General features: G+C 37.8%; 1 protein-coding gene across 1 annotated transcript; it reads right to left on the bottom strand.

Moving 5' to 3' along the window:
• Positions 1-421: 421 nt before the first annotated feature.
• On the bottom strand, positions 422-12,511 carry LOC114560540 (uncharacterized oxidoreductase YjmC). The gene is made up of 11 exons (XM_028585979.1): positions 12,356-12,511; positions 8,540-8,688; positions 7,967-8,155; positions 7,383-7,444; positions 7,207-7,260; positions 7,026-7,124; positions 6,417-6,552; positions 3,192-3,310; positions 2,503-2,598; positions 2,218-2,328; positions 422-1,847 (listed from the first exon to the last, which is right to left on the bottom strand). The coding sequence occupies exons 1-11, from the start codon at positions 12,361-12,363 to the stop codon at positions 1,782-1,784; spliced, it is 1,089 nt and encodes a 362-aa protein (XP_028441780.1). The 5' UTR covers positions 12,364-12,511; the 3' UTR covers positions 422-1,781.
• Positions 12,512-15,690: the final 3,179 nt, after the last annotated feature.

The raw sequence follows: 15,690 nt of genomic DNA, 5'->3' as shown, positions 1-15,690 counted from the left end.
TACTTTCTTTGATGCAGTTAGGGTTAGGGTTATTTCTGCTCTTGTTTTATTGCCTGTGTTTGCCAACATAAACTATTCTGAGAAAGGAAATATTTCTTCAACTGCATATTACCTGTCACAAGTGGCGTTACATTACATTTGTAGATGCTTATGACGCCATCTGGTGTTTGAAATGCCTGAGGGTGCTGGTTTTATAGATATAGACAGAAATAGTTGGTAAAGCACAACCATGAAAATAACAGCAATACATTTATGCATAAAATATTGATCTAATTACACAACATGAGGTATTTCTGTAAAAGATATAAATCAGAAAAAACTAGTTTTTATTGAATAAGGCACATGGTAAAGTGAACTTTTTTAAGTATTCAAAAAATCTCATAGTCATTTTAAATGCTTTTGAGTATATAAAAAACACCAAAACTGTTTTTGTGCGTCATACAGTATCTAGATTAAAGTACAGTTACAAAACTGCAGTGAAATTTAAGTAAAGCAGCTCACCAACAAGTAATGACCCAACTGTTCACTTGATGACAACAAACCACAATGACTTTAGCTTATCTTTCAACGGCACCACTCAAACTCTGTTAACTCATTAACATCCAGCCATCAGCAATAAATCAACGACTTACAGCTGCTTTATATAAAAAATGTGCGTATTTCGCTGTGAGAGATACAGCATCTTGAAGACAATTTGGATGAAGTATCTCAAGACACAAATAACATGTTTCAAAGAGTCCCTGAAATAAGGAAAGAAAAATGTTCCTTTATATGTCACAAATGTCATGGTTATTATACAAAGAGATTAAAATAATGTTGGGTTGGATTTCAAGTGACTGATGTTGAAGTGTTTATCTAATGTGACAGTTGTAACTACAATATGACTTGTATACAAGGTGAGGTCCCTTACATAGACAGTATACTGTCCAGTGGTGGAATGTAGCTAAGTACATTTACTCAAGTACTGTACTTAAGTAAGTACAAATGTTGAGGTACTTGTACTTTACTTGAGTCTTTTCTTTTCATGCCACTTTCTACTTCTACTCCACAACATTTCAGAGAGAAATATTGTACTTTTTACTCCACTAAAGCTAACAGCTTTAGTTACTTTACAAATTAAGATTTTTTCACACAAAACAAATGTAGTTTATAAAAGATGACAATAAAGTATCTTGAACCTTGAATGATTATAAATTAGACTACCCAACAATATAACGGCCTACAAGTCCAGCTGAAATGATTAGATTACACTATTAAACACAGTTTGGATTGTTTCCAGTTTTCTAAAATTCTTCAGCATTGAGTACTTTTACCTGATGATACTTACTGATATGTACTTTTACTTAAGTAATATTTGCAATGCAGGACTTTTACTTGTAAAGGGCCAAGTATTTTTAAAGTATGGTATTAGTACTTTTACTTAAGTAAAGGATCTGAATACTTCTTCCACCACTGATACTGTATATGTAAGGGAACTCAGTCCATGGTGGTGCTATAGGCAACATCTGGTTGAGTTTGTATGTGCAAAAAGAGATAAGGCAAAAATATTTTTCTGGTTGACTTCTTTCCAAAAGCTGATTATTAATCTGAAGAGGTCCTAGTCTGTCATCTGTTTGGATGATCATCAAACAACCTGATTACACCTGACAAGTGTGGTTAAAATGAATAAAATAGTATGTATAATGTCCCTAAACAAAGTTGCATTCCTAAGTAGCTCAATGTGAACTTCAAGATAAGCAGAAGTTCCAGATTTCCAATGCTGAGAATCTTGACTTCACCAACTAATTGGAAACAAGATTGGTACATGGCAGCAGTGGGCTGACACCAACTCTCTTGGCACATTCATTCTGCAGGGGAAAAAAGTCAAATACGAAGTTAAGTAAACTCAATCTCAAAGGCTTTTCATTAAAGCAATAGTTGGACATTTTGGGAAATATGCTTATTGGCTTGCTGGGAGATAGATGAGAAGATCACTATAACTCTCATGTCTGTACGGTAAATACAGTATGGTGCTACTGCCCGCAGCCACTTAGCTTAGTAAACTTGAAGGCTAGCTGTTTCCCCCTTTTCCAGTCTTTATGCTAAAATATGCTAATCAGCTGCTGATTGTATAGCTTCATATTTAGGATACAGATATGATAGTATTATATTGTCATCTTTGATGTTTCAGACCCTGACCAGTTAGTTTTTTGGGTTGTTTTTTGTTGCCGCTCTTACCATGTAGTTGACGACATTGATGTGGTAGGGGATCCCGCCCATCTCCTCACACTTCTTTATGTTCATCCTCTCTGGATCTCCAGCAGCCAAAACAGGTGTGCTTGGGTCAGCCTGTGTCAAACACCAGCAACAACTAAATGAAATTCCAAGCAATTAACTTACTTTGTTTAATTTTCTTTGAAAATTATGAGACTGAGCTTAGTTGCCATCATTGGACATCATCTACATATTTTATCCCCCCTAATGAGTCTGTATATCAACATTGCAGCAGTAGGATCTACTCACAGGGTCCATCCCTCTCTGGATGGACAGTAGGTCTGACATCCTGTCGGCAAACCCGGGAGCAAAGTTCTCTGGGTTGATTGCAACAAAACACTGACCCTGAAAACACAAAATAGGAGATGACAACACTGTCAGTGTCAACTGACCCAATACAAACAGTAAAGAGAGCTGCATTGTGACGTAATACGGTCTACGTCAGACTCATTGATTGTGCTTATCTTTTAGATAGCATGGACCTATTTCAACACATACAATTTGGCTGATGTTTAGGGTAACTGTTCAGTCACATGCTCCAACTCATAGTGGTTAAGCAACTTTGACAAGAGGAACATAACATCTACATTATAAAACCAGTGGGTTTTATTTTAATTGGCAGCAGCCAATTTTAAATCGACCTCCTTGATGACAACAGAAATAATTCAACTGCAAAGCCACCAAAGTTCTGTCAACATCAAATTGGATGAATTCGGCTCCACAGGACATTTTATGAATGTGTAAAAGCAAGTTTAAACCCTATTACATTTCTAAGATTTATTTCCATTTTAGATATAAACATGCAGCAATCAGTTAAAGGTAAAGCATTTTCAACCCATTTTTCAGTCATTTCACAGATAATAAGACAAGTGGGACAAGGGGCAGGTCTTTCTTTAAATGAGGTTAATATGTTCTCTAAAACACAACAAGTAACGTACCAGGTTGGCAACCCGATCCGTTACTTTCCACGTGCGGACATGATTGCTGTACTGGGCACCAGCCAAGATACCACAGAACACCTCCACCATCATTCCCAGACCGTAGCCTTTGTACCCTCCTGAGGTCAACAACATGAACAGACATTACAGGACACACAGAAATGCACAGCTTTCAAATTTCTGGCAGAAATAGTGAAACACCAAGTTCCATTTTTTTTGCTGCACATAACAGACTGACAGTCAGGCAGTCAGAGTAAGGTTGACATTAGAAACTGTACAATTCCTCCTTTATTGACCAATCATATGTGAGGATAGGGTAAGACAGGAGAATTATTTTAATTTATCTGAATGTCAGCAAAATGTCTAAAAATCTAACTGCAGACAGAACAGTATAACCTATATTAATTCAATTCAATTTTAATTATAGTATCAAATCATAATGAGAGTTATCTCAAGACACTTTACAGATAGAGTACGGCTATAATTTACAAAGACCCAACAATTCCAGTAATTCCCCCAAGAGCAAGCATTTAGTGCGACAGTGGTGAAGAAAAACTCCCTTTTAGGGAGAAACCTCGGGTGATGAGGAAAGTTTCCTTTTAGGGAGAAACCTCAGACAGACCCAGGCTCTTGGTAGGCGATGTCTGACGGTGCCGGTTGGGAGTGTGATGTACAGTGGCAATTATAGTCACAATAAAGATAATGGAACTATGGCTAAAAATAGTAGTTGTAGTAGTTCATGGCGTAGCTGGGCACCACAGGGCATAGCAGGACATAGCAGGGCGTAGCAGAGCACTGCAGAGCGTAGCAGGGTGTAGCAGGGCATAGCAGAGTGCGGAGCAGGACCACGGCGACAGCTGCAACCATGATTTAGATGCCACCCTAATCCAAGGAAAACTGCTGGGCGAAAAAGCATAAGGACTCCGGGGAATAAGCTCCCCAGAGCTAAGTTAGTAACAAACATTTCTGGGACATGGATGCACACAGAGGGAAAGAGAGGAGAGATGAGCTCAGTGTGTCAAAGGAAGTTCCCCGGCAGTCTAAAACTATAACAGCATAATTAAGAGCTGGTGTGTACGTACAGTAAGCTTTATCAAAGAGGAGAGTTTTAAGTTTACTCTTAAATGTGGTGACGGCGTCTGCCTCCCGAACCCAGACTGGGAGCTGGTTACACAGGAGAGGAGCCTGATAGCTGAAGGCTCTGGCTCTCATTCTACTTTTAGAGACTCTAGGAACCACAAGGGACATTCTGGGAGCTGAAGAGACTTTTAACATTAATTGTTGGTCCTGTGTTTAAAGGTGAACCGTTAGAAGTTCTATAATTGCTATAATTTTATCATTAAAGAAGCTCATGAAGTTGTCACTACTCAGAGCTAGAGGAATAGATGGCTCAATAGAGCTGTGACTCTCTGTCAGCCTGGCTACAGTGCTGAAAAGAAACCTTGGGTTGTTCTTATTTTCTTCTATTAGTGATGAGTAATAGTCTGATCTGGCATTTCTGAGGGCCTTCCTATATGTTTTCAGACTGTCTTGACAATCTAAACAATATTCTTCCAGATTGGTGAAACGCCATTTACTTTCAAATTTTCTCGAGGTTTTTTATAATTTGTGAGTTTGGGAGTTATACCAAGTGCTAGTTTCCTTTGCTTCATCATCTTCTTTTTGAAAGGAGCAACAGAGTCTAAAGTTGTCCGTAGTCAGGCCGTAGCACCGTCTACAAAATTATCAATTTGGGAGGGACTAAAGTTAACATAAGAGTCCTCTGTTATATTAAGGCACACTATTGAATTAAATGCTGTTGGAAAATCTTCCTTAAATTTAGCTATAGCACTGTCAGATAGGCATCTAGTGTAGAAGCTTCTTTCTTTTCTTCTAATTTTGTATAGTTGGGTAGTAAGAATTCCAAAGTTATTAAAGAAAAGTCTGATAATAAAGGATTCTGCAGAAATCCTATTAAATCTTCAATTTCAATGCCATATGCCAGCACAAGGTTGAGGGTATGGCTAAAACATTGAGTGGTCTTATGCACACTCTAACTGAAACCAATTGAATCTAGTAGTGAGTTGAAAACAATACTAAGGCTATTGTTGTCAACGTCCACATGGATATTAAAACATTTACCTGCAACTCCCCCTCCTCAGCCTGAGGAGTGGATTCATTTAGACTAACATATTCTTCATGGCACAGCCATGTTTCGGTAAGACATAATAGATCAATTTGATTATTTGATATCAAATAGTTTACTAGTACTGCTTTAGAACAGGGGTCTTCAACGTGTTTTAAACCAAGGACCCCTAAACTGAAAAAGAGATGGAGCAGGGACACCCTACTACATACTGTATATTGTATAAAATTAAGTTGCATATATATTGGGCCTAAAGTAAAGTGTAAGGTGGCCTAAAGCCTTTACACATACCTTTTTAGTGCATTGAATACTAAGCTATTAAAGTAATTATTGTGGGCATGATTTTATAAATCATCTTTAAATGTTGCACATACTGTACATGTGGCACATTGAATCCTTAGGATGGCTACCTTAGTGACTACCTTACCTATAGGCCAGTAAGCCTATCATGCTAATAATATATTGGATTCATGTTAAGACATTTTAATGTGGAAAAAACCTTCAAAAATTAACTATAATTTGGTGGCCCCCCTGCAGTGACTCTGAGGACCCCCTAGGGGTCCCGGACCCCCTGTTGAAGATCTCTGCTTTAGAAGACAGAGATCTAATATTTAATGGTCCACATCTAATTTTCCTATTCTGTTCTATCATTGCAGTGGTAGTTTTAATTCCAATTATGTTCTTAAGTATAGCTCCTCTTTTGTTTACCTTTGATTTAACTGATCTGAGTCGGGGGACAGACACCGTGGTTATGGGACTATGAGTGGGCGACTGCTCCAATGGAAGCACAGAGAAGCGCATAGCACTGCACCTCTGATTACTGACTTCAACCTTGGGTTGTCATGGTTTATGACCAATAATAGACTCGGTCAGATTTCTTGATATGAAATCGGCTCCGTCCAAAGTGGGATGAATGCCATCTCTCCTAATCAGACCTTCCCCAGAACGCACTCCAGTTATCTAGGTAGCCCACATCATTAGCTGGGCACCACCCAGAAAACTACTATAAATTATGTTTAATAACATGCTAACAGAATGAAGAAAAAAAATGGACAGGACCTTTCCTTCCCTGAGCAGACTTTTATCAGCTGGTTTCTGACCTGTGGCTTCACTGCCGCCGATGGGCACCAGTCCTCCTCCGCTCAGAACTCTCTTAGGGTCGGTGGTCAGCTTGCCCTGGGCATCACAGCCCCAGCCCTCAGGGATGGGGTCTCCACGCCGTTCATAGAGCTCCACCTGTGTGCATAAAACATCATGACATTGAATAAGAAGACTTTAAGTATATAGCGTTTCAAAACCGCAGTTACAAAGAACTTGACAAGTGCACATTATAGCATGAAATAAAACTAAAAATGCTTTTATTAAAAGACTTAAAATATTTCAATAAATCATTATAACTGTAAGTGGCCTCTTAACAACTTATTCAACTAGTGGCCACAAGGATTGTGCTTCTGCTATTCAAACTAGTTTTAGAAAAAACGGTGATGCATTTATGTCCAAATCAACCAAGTTAGTATAAATTCTAAACCAATAACTAAACCAACTATTTCATCAATTTTAATTTTAGATAGTTATTTAGATAGCTATTGGACAAACAAACATGTGGCATTAAACTAAAAACAGCTTGGGTCAAACGACTCTTGGCAAGTTATGCTCTGTACGTAAGGCTTCCTTGATGGCTTATTAGTACAGTATAAAGCTGACCTTACCTTTCCAAGTGCTACTGCTGATGTGGCCATATCCAGAACAAAGCTGTCTCCGTCTTTAGCAGGAGCTGCCACGCTGATGGGGTTGGTGCCCAAAGTGCACTACAAACCACATGATCACAGTATTAGAATGAGACAGAGAGGTTGTTTATGGCAAAAAGTACAGTTTATTCTGTACATTTACCTCTTTACCACGTGTGGGAACCACCAGTGGGGACGTGTTGGTAAATGACATGCCCTGTGGTGGTCAGATTGTTATTAGACATACAATTAGATCACACAGCACATTCACCTCCATTCCTAAAAAAAAGGACATTTTGTTTTTTGAATTTATAAAAGGCAGATAAACCTTTCACTCACAATCATGTTTTCCTTCAGAGCTTGCATTGAGTAGTATCCTGCAATACCGTAGTGGTTGGAACCTAAGACAGAAAAGTGCCATACAGTATTTGCATTGTTTTGTCAAGATTCGTTGATCACTTTAGTGAAATAAAATTCTTCTCTGATACTGAAAAGGGATTATTCTGCCAAAAACATAATCACAACTTTCTCCTCTCTCAAGTAAATCCTATTAATTGAAATCCAACTCACTTTGCACTTATCAAACACTACAGTGGTTTTGATTTCTCTTCTACTGCACTTAATTGCCTGTTATATAATACTATGCTTTCTCCATTCCACTAATATTTCAACAGTGAAGATAATCCCTATATGAATGCTGAAAGTTCAGCAATTAATCAAATACAGACCTGCATCTGAAACTTGAGCATGTTACAGTTCACAGGAAACGAGAAAACCTGTTTATCCCGTGGAGGCGCCTTGGCTCAATCACAATGCATCATAAAATTTAAGTTTCTATAGAACTGGACCAGTGCAGCAGTTATGGCCTTTCAAGTTTTTAAATCATTCACCTACAATTACAGCATCAGGATGTTTGGACTCACCGTGTGCCACCACCCAGCCAATGCCAGCTTCTTTTGCCTTCTTAATGGCCAGTTTCATGCAGAAGTTTCCCACCACAGGACCCAGGAGGTTTTTCCCATCCACCAGTGCTGTGGCTGCACTCTCCTTCTCCACCACTGGCTCACCGTCCTTGGCACAGATTCCTGACTGGATGTCCTTTACATACATGTCTGTCAAAAAGTACAGAGCCAGCGAGCACAAACAACAACCATATTTGAATACAGACTTCAAAAATGTCCAAATCATGAAGTTGAAGTTTAGCAGAGAGATTTGTTTTCATATGTAGACTTAAAATTCTAAAGTACCTCATTAGTCTGCCCCATTTTTCAAATAAATTCATAGTATACACATTATAGTGCATAAAATGTAACTGGTAATTAAGATTGTTTTCAAAGGACAAAATACAAAAATAATTGCCTTTGTGAAAAACTGTTTTACATTGCCCTTTATAGTGTCAAAGTTTACAAAATGTTTCTTCTGTACTATTACAATTGTGCTGCCACCTTTAAATCAAACAAGTAGATAAAGTGATAAGCTTCCAGTGCCCCACTGACCCATCCTGTTGAGTCCATGGCTGTAGTGTCCTCTGTGGTCTCCCTCCACCAGTACCTCGGCCAGGCTGCGGGCATGATGCGGCTTTGTGCCCACACCTGTCATACACCTCTCGATGAACCCGGCCACCTCCGACTTGCTAATCAGACATCTGAAGAAAGTAAAAGTTTATAATCTGATGATTATATCCTCAAACATGTAATTTTTTAAGCAGTTAGTCAGCTTATGGTGTTGTCAATGTGCATGTTAAAGTAACAAAGATTCTTATTAATGTCAGATGTAGGATTTTAAAGTATTTAGGAACGTCAAGATAATTGTCTTAAGATTTTACAACAATTACATTTTGGGTGATGTTGCTTCCAACTGCAAGATGAGATGTTTAAAAAATAAATCAATAAAGTCAACAGAATCGTTTTTTTTGGCTGATGTTTGTTTTTGTTCTTTAAACCAACATTTGTATGAGACAGAACAGAACAGAACAGAGAGTCTGACTTTTGGCCTACAAAGGTAATCAAAACCTATTGCAATGCTGCCCCACCAGAGTCCTGCAGTGGTGAACCCTTTTTTGCCCTACATGTTATAGCATTTGACATGGACAGCCCCATGCTAATTCAAAGTTTGAAGTCCATCTTTGCACCAGTGATTACGCAACATGTTACCATATAGATGATGTAGGTCATTACAATTATGCCCTGCTATTACATTAAATTGTTACTGCAACCCGAGATCCTCACATTCTGACGGTGGAAAACAAAACTGCAACCTTTCTGTTGCCCCCATTAAAGGGGTTTGTTTGGGGAGTTTTTCCTTCTCCTTTCCTTTCTCCTATCCTGTATGTCGAAAAGGACAACGGGTGTCGTATGCTGTACAGATTGTAAAGCCCCTTGAGGCAAATGTGTGGTTTGTGATATTGGGCTATACAAATACAATTGACTTGACTTGACTGTTGACTTCACAAAGCAATTTTTTGCTGGGTGAATATAATAACCGGCAGGACTTTATGTACCAGATAATGTTTTGGAAAAATTGTTAGTCTCTCTCCTCACAGTGTCACGCTATAAACAGTGGTGTCACTGTCTCTGTTTGTTCCACAGCTAGAGTCATGCGCATTAAACCCCTCAGGAACTGCAATAATTACACAGTAGGTGTAATAGTGTGAAAGATGGGCTGAATGCATTAGCATGGGCAGTGCACTAAAAAATTAAGTAATCAGTCAAACTAAGAATAGTCATTAATATGCATTTAATTATTGGGAAGAAAAAATTGAATTTGGTTAGATATGAGTTACATGCCTGACTAAATGAACAGCACACGGTCTCTCAATCAGCAACGGATGCAAACAGTTACATCATGGCAGAGTAAAGATTGTTGAATGACAATGACAAAGTACAGACAATACAATTTTAATATTCATCCAAACGGTTGTCACAGGGTAAATGTTAATGATGTTAATGTTCTTTTCCATGTTATAAAAAAAACTACTGCAAAATGTTCTTAAAAAATACTTTATGCTATGACTCACTGTGATGAAACAAGTGTGGACGACTAATAAGAACCAAATTAATCATAAAATCATGCATTTATTAACATTGACAGAACACATCTATAATAATGAGGAGTGCTTTTCTGATCTGTAATGCTGAACACATTACATTCTACTTCCCTTTTTCCTCCTCATTCTCTACTATGTCTGTTGTTTTTTTCATTGTACTCTAGGTAATCTGTGCTCAGAGAACGTTTAACCGTTTTAACCGTAATTGACTCCAGATATGGGCTTTGGGCGAGCTGCCTCTACTTGGTGATTGGATGATTTTCACTACCTTTCCATAACAGCATTGTGTTGTGTTGAAAAAGCCCTGTTAAAAAACAATAATTGATGCCAGTCATCAAATCTTCTGAGCCGCAGAAATTGTATCAGGATTTTTATAGTTTTCTAGCAAGAGCATTTCACTGTGAGACAAACAACTCATGTTCACACATTCGGACTGAAATCTACAAGATCTCAAGAGCAACATATTTGAATTCTTAAAACTTATTTGAGACATCAACCTTTCCAACAAGGAACACACACAATAAAAAGTTCATGCGGGGACAAGTTTCGAAAGTTGCTCTTCAGCTTCATGAATAAACATGCATGAATTAAATTGTGGCACAAAGAAGGGCTCAAAAAGGACACTGTGTACAACTAAATTCACCAACCCCTCCCATCACTAATTGCAACATGAAATCTGTCTGCTTCAGTTTAAATCCAGCAAAACTGGCACATTTGCCCTCAAGTGCCCTCTAGAATTTTGCTGCCTGAAATCATGAAACTTGCTTATTCACATAGGTCTAAGGATAGAGGGTGTTGTGTGCCCCTTGAGGCAAATTTGTGATCTGTGATATTGGGCTCAATAGATCAAGATCAATAGCCCTCTTATATCTGTAGGCTAAATATGAAGCTAGACAGCATGATGGATGTGTGAGACACCTTTCAGACAGCCGGTACCAAAGAAAATCTTCACCTGTCACACTAAGGCCCCCATAGTGTTTGTTTAGGCATTATATAGCCAGTAAATGTTATTATGGCATTTCAAACATCGTTTAAAAAGTTGCCATTGTCACTGACATTCCTCCTTTATAATAGTTCTACATAAAAAAAAAGACAGCTGCACATAAGAACTGATTGAATTATCTGTGGACAATGTAGGATAAAAGGGTAAACCAGCCCTTCCTTTCGTGGTTCATGTTACAAGTATAATGGGACATGCATGTCCAAGAAGGGGTCAACTTCTCTACATCACAAAAACATGAAAATACAATGGAAACAGATCCGCATAACAGCTGTAAGTCTTGATGCTTTTATGAACTGCTCCAAAAATCTAGTAGATCTGAATACAATCTAAGATCAAGTAGATACATACTGTATGATGTTCCACTAACTAAAACAGAGTTTGGCAAAACTGCTTTTAGTTACAGTGCTCCAACTTCATGGAATGAGTTGCAAAATCAGCTAAAACTGCAGGTTTTTATTTCACATACTGAATTCAAGTCCTACCTAAATCAAATATATGTCTGCGCTTGTTTTTAAAATGTGATTTTCTGTTTTTATTTCTTATTTCTTATTCCTGCCCATCCCTGTCTGTCTGTTATTTGTTGTCTGTTAAAGTGTATCCTCTATGTGCTACCTTCTTGGCCAGGGCTCACTTGTAAAAGAGATTGTAATCTCAATGTGATTCTTTTTCCTGGTAAAATAAAGGTTATAATTAAAAAAAGCACAAGGTAGCTTACCATAAGATATATCTTAAAAGTCTCATAATGCAGAAAACAATGCCCCATGTGAGAGTAATACTGAAGTAGCATATTGTGCAAGTAGGCTACCTCAACATTTTAAATGTCCTTACTTTGTTACTTTCCTACAAGTCTATATAAGTCTTATCAGAGCCTTTAGTGTTGCAGCCCCATCCCTCTGGAACACCCTCACTGCAGATATCCGAAATCCTACATCCCTGGAGATTTAAAAAAAGAACTCCTAAAACACTACCTGTTTACCACAGCCTACAACCTCCTTTAGCTTAGCCACAGTCATTCTCTGAAGTGTCCTTGGGTTTCATGAAAGGTGCTATATAAATAAAAGTTATTATTATTATTATTATTATTATTATTATTATTATTATTATTATTATTATTATTATTATTATTATTATTCAGACCATCAGGAAAAGTTTTTTTTTTCTCCTGTCAGTTCTGCTATTGTCGTGTCATGCAACTCATTCATGCGCTAATTGACTTTAATTGCTTTTATGTCCTTTCATCGTGGACCAGACCCGAGTCCTTACCTGCTCATGTTGACTGTCCTGTTGTGCTCCTGCAGGTCCAAGGTTGTTCGCGCTGGGCTCTGGGGATCTGCTGCCGGTGTCGATCCACGAAGACACAGACTTCTTCAAGCCTTGCAGTGTTTGGAAACGCCCGGCGTTGTCAAAATCACAGGTAGGCTATCCTGTCTGTCTGTCTGTCTGTCTGTACTTATGTCTGAGGGCGTGGTGGAGGAAAGTCTTTATGGGGGCAGTTTATCTGCGCAGCAGTACACATCCTTGTTCTTGCCAGGCAAGTTTGTGGCGTTATGTTGTGATGCTTCATTGTTTGACATGATAGGTAGCCTATACCTTTGGAGAGCACATGACGGTGAATGCCACTTGACACAAATAACACCGTAAAATGAACACATAGACGTCTAGGCTACTGTTTATCAAGAAGCTACACTGTTCATTTTTTTCCTGTAAAATCTATAGGAATGCTGTAGGTTCTTTCCTTATCTTTCGGATGAAGTGTCACTGTATTGATTAAACCTTTCTAAATTTCTCTAGGTTCCACTTTATACAAATAATTAAAAAGTAATAATAACAATAATATGGATTTACCAAAAGAAAAAGAAATAAAAGTTTCCTCCCAAACAAAATAAGTCTATATAGGGCAATTATTAATTACCAGCATAATACCGGCTACAGGACTTTAACGAGTTAAATAGGCTGTATTCCAGAGTGATTTTTTGCAAACAAATAAGTAAATATAAACTGACAAGAGATGCTGGGTGTAGAATATGTAAGAAAAAAAATAAAACTTTGCCTCTGTGGATGAAGCTCACTTTCTAGTTACGATACAGTCTGTTTGAGAAGCAACGTAAATCCCTGGTGCTTGTAACCATAGAGCTTGTAACCAATGGGAGCATAATGGCTTTAGGCTAAGGTGTAGTGGGTGACGTCAGAAACACAGAGAAACAAGATGGGTGGGGCGTGGGGGGGAGTGACACGTTGCTTCCTCTAGTGGTATAAATCTATCTTCGATTAAATGTTCTATTACTTATGTTTTTACTTTTGGACTGTTTTTGAGATGCTGCCAACTTGATCCATAACTGTTTTTTAAATGTATGTATTCATTTGTATTATACATGGTCCTATAAGCATAATATTCTTTAAAATCCATATCAGTCAATATGCATTTTTACACAATGTATTTAATACACATTGTCCTGTCCTGTTTTTTTTTTTCTAAATATAATGTATGCATATGTAATGTTCATCATAAAACGTATAACTAACAGCAACCTTTATGTCACTGTCTTACAAATCTTACAGCTGAAGATCCGTGTTGGTGCCTTTCTTTTTTTAGTCCAGCAGGCCACAAGGGGTCAGCCACTCACTGGACTTGGAAGTGCAATTCAACTGAATACGAGTTAGATGCACACAACATATAATCTATGCTATGTGGACATTCACTCCACATAGCAGAAACACGATAGTAAAAACCTAATGAATCTTAGATGTTGGGAGTCTTGTGCGAGCTCACATTTGGCACCAAAGCTGCTCGAATGGACTGACTTCATGTTTGTCGTCTTGTAATTTCTGAGAATGAGAAAGGTGAAAATAATATATTTAGGTCTCATTTTCTCTGCAGTTTACAAAATACTTGGAATTATTATTGGTATAAATAACTGGTTGTGGAACAGTGTGTACTTTAACAAACTTTAACCTAACAAATAAAGCTTTGAAAATACTAGCGGCAGTGAAGCATATTGTTTGTGTTTTTCCAGTGTTGTAATGTAGGCCTGTTTTTAATGTATTGGACATAGCATGCCTTTAGAATGTCGACAAAGGGCGTGGAAACAAGTTTAACTACTATAACACTCACCCATGATCACATGTATTTAAATTCCACAAGATCTTCCGCTTATAGTCACCCCCTGTGTGCTTTTATTGACAAACCCGTGTGCAACATGCATCTAATAAAAGATGATTTATTTATTTATTTTTTTTATTAGGACAATGCACATTAATCAACATTTCTGTAAATGTGCCAGTGTTAGCCAGTCGGCTAATTTTCAACTGTAGTCCTAGTTGCATGCATGTCTTTATGGTGGGAAGAAACCGGAGCACCCGGAGGAAACCCACGCAAGCACGGGGAGAACATGCAAACTCCACACAGAAAGACCTGGGTTTGAACCCAGAACCTTCTTGCTGTGAGGCAGAAGTGCTAACCACTGAGCTACCGTGCTGCCAAAAAGACAGATCCTCTATATATATTAGCCAGTTCCCAGTAAACATGTCGAGGTGGGAAAATGTTAGTAGTGACAGAGGATCCCAGAGGCAACTTATGTTGGAAATTGATAGTCAACAAGAGTCATTGTTGGACTAGTTAAGACATGAAAATAGAGCTTCAAAACAATTAAAATAAATACACAAAAAAAGAGCTTCATTTTCACGGTGTACCCAGGATGTGAGCCAGAAGACAATTTGCATCCGATGTGGCATGTAACTGGGCGGCACCTACCTATGGTAATATAAATAATATATATATCTATAGGTTTCATGAATAATCCACTGTTCCATCTCCAATCCACCTCTTTGTTTAAACAGTAACTGTTTAAACAAAGGCTAAAAAGCAGAGTTTGCTACAATAGTGAGATAGGATTAAAATCTCAGCTAAAGTCTGTCAATGTGCATTTAAGTGGACAAATGCCACTTGTGTGTGTGTGTGTTTCCAATTTTAGCATGGCTATTCTAAGATTGCCATAAATGTTATTGGACCCCTTGAGTATAAATTGTTACGAATGAAATGTCAAAATCTAATATATAGATTTTGATATTTACTGAGCACATTAATAAACCCCTAAAGATGACGAATTTTTTTATTTCACTAAGTGGCTTTGTCACTTGTCAGGCCACCATTGTAAGTAAAAACTTGTTCGTAATGACTTGCTAAATAAAATAAAAACCCTTTCCACATTGGAAACTCCATGAGCTGTCCTCTTGCACCATCTTGTGTGCAGTGTCAGCTTTGCAGTATTTTGATCTAATAGGCATCACTGTAGCACAATAGGCTCAAAGAAAATGAAAGTAATTTATACAGAAAAGAAGCTGGATATAGTGCTGGTTGTTGTTTTTGGGACATATCAAAATGTGGTCTGAAATTAGCTTCTTGCTGGATTCAGTCATACACAAGTAAGAACCAAGTGTGAAATTGTCTATGTCAGAAAGATGTTTGAGGTTAAATTAATTAGGATTTAGACACACGATTAGGTTATTAAGGAAAACATTTTTACAAACATTTTAGTGTATTTTAAATTAAAAATACACTAAATAATACATTAAAATCCCTAATAATTGAGTTGTTTACA

This window comes from Perca flavescens, chromosome 8, assembly GCF_004354835.1.
Source record: "Perca flavescens isolate YP-PL-M2 chromosome 8, PFLA_1.0, whole genome shotgun sequence".
Classification (NCBI taxonomy): domain Eukaryota; kingdom Metazoa; phylum Chordata; class Actinopteri; order Perciformes; family Percidae; genus Perca; species Perca flavescens.
The sequence above is the reverse complement of the archived record's forward strand: the minus strand, read 5'-3'. Positions and strand labels throughout refer to the sequence as shown.

Excerpts from the sequence above, each read along its gene's own strand:
- LOC114560540 (XM_028585979.1), bottom strand. Across the intron at positions 7,125-7,206 it reads TTCCCACACGTGGTAAAGAG|TGCACTTTGGGCACCAACCC; the intron begins GTAAATGTACAG and ends TGTGGTTTGTAG. Across the intron at positions 1,848-2,217 it reads TCAATGTCGTCAACTACATG|AATGAATGTGCCAAGAGAGT; the intron begins GTAAGAGCGGCA and ends TTTCCCCTGCAG.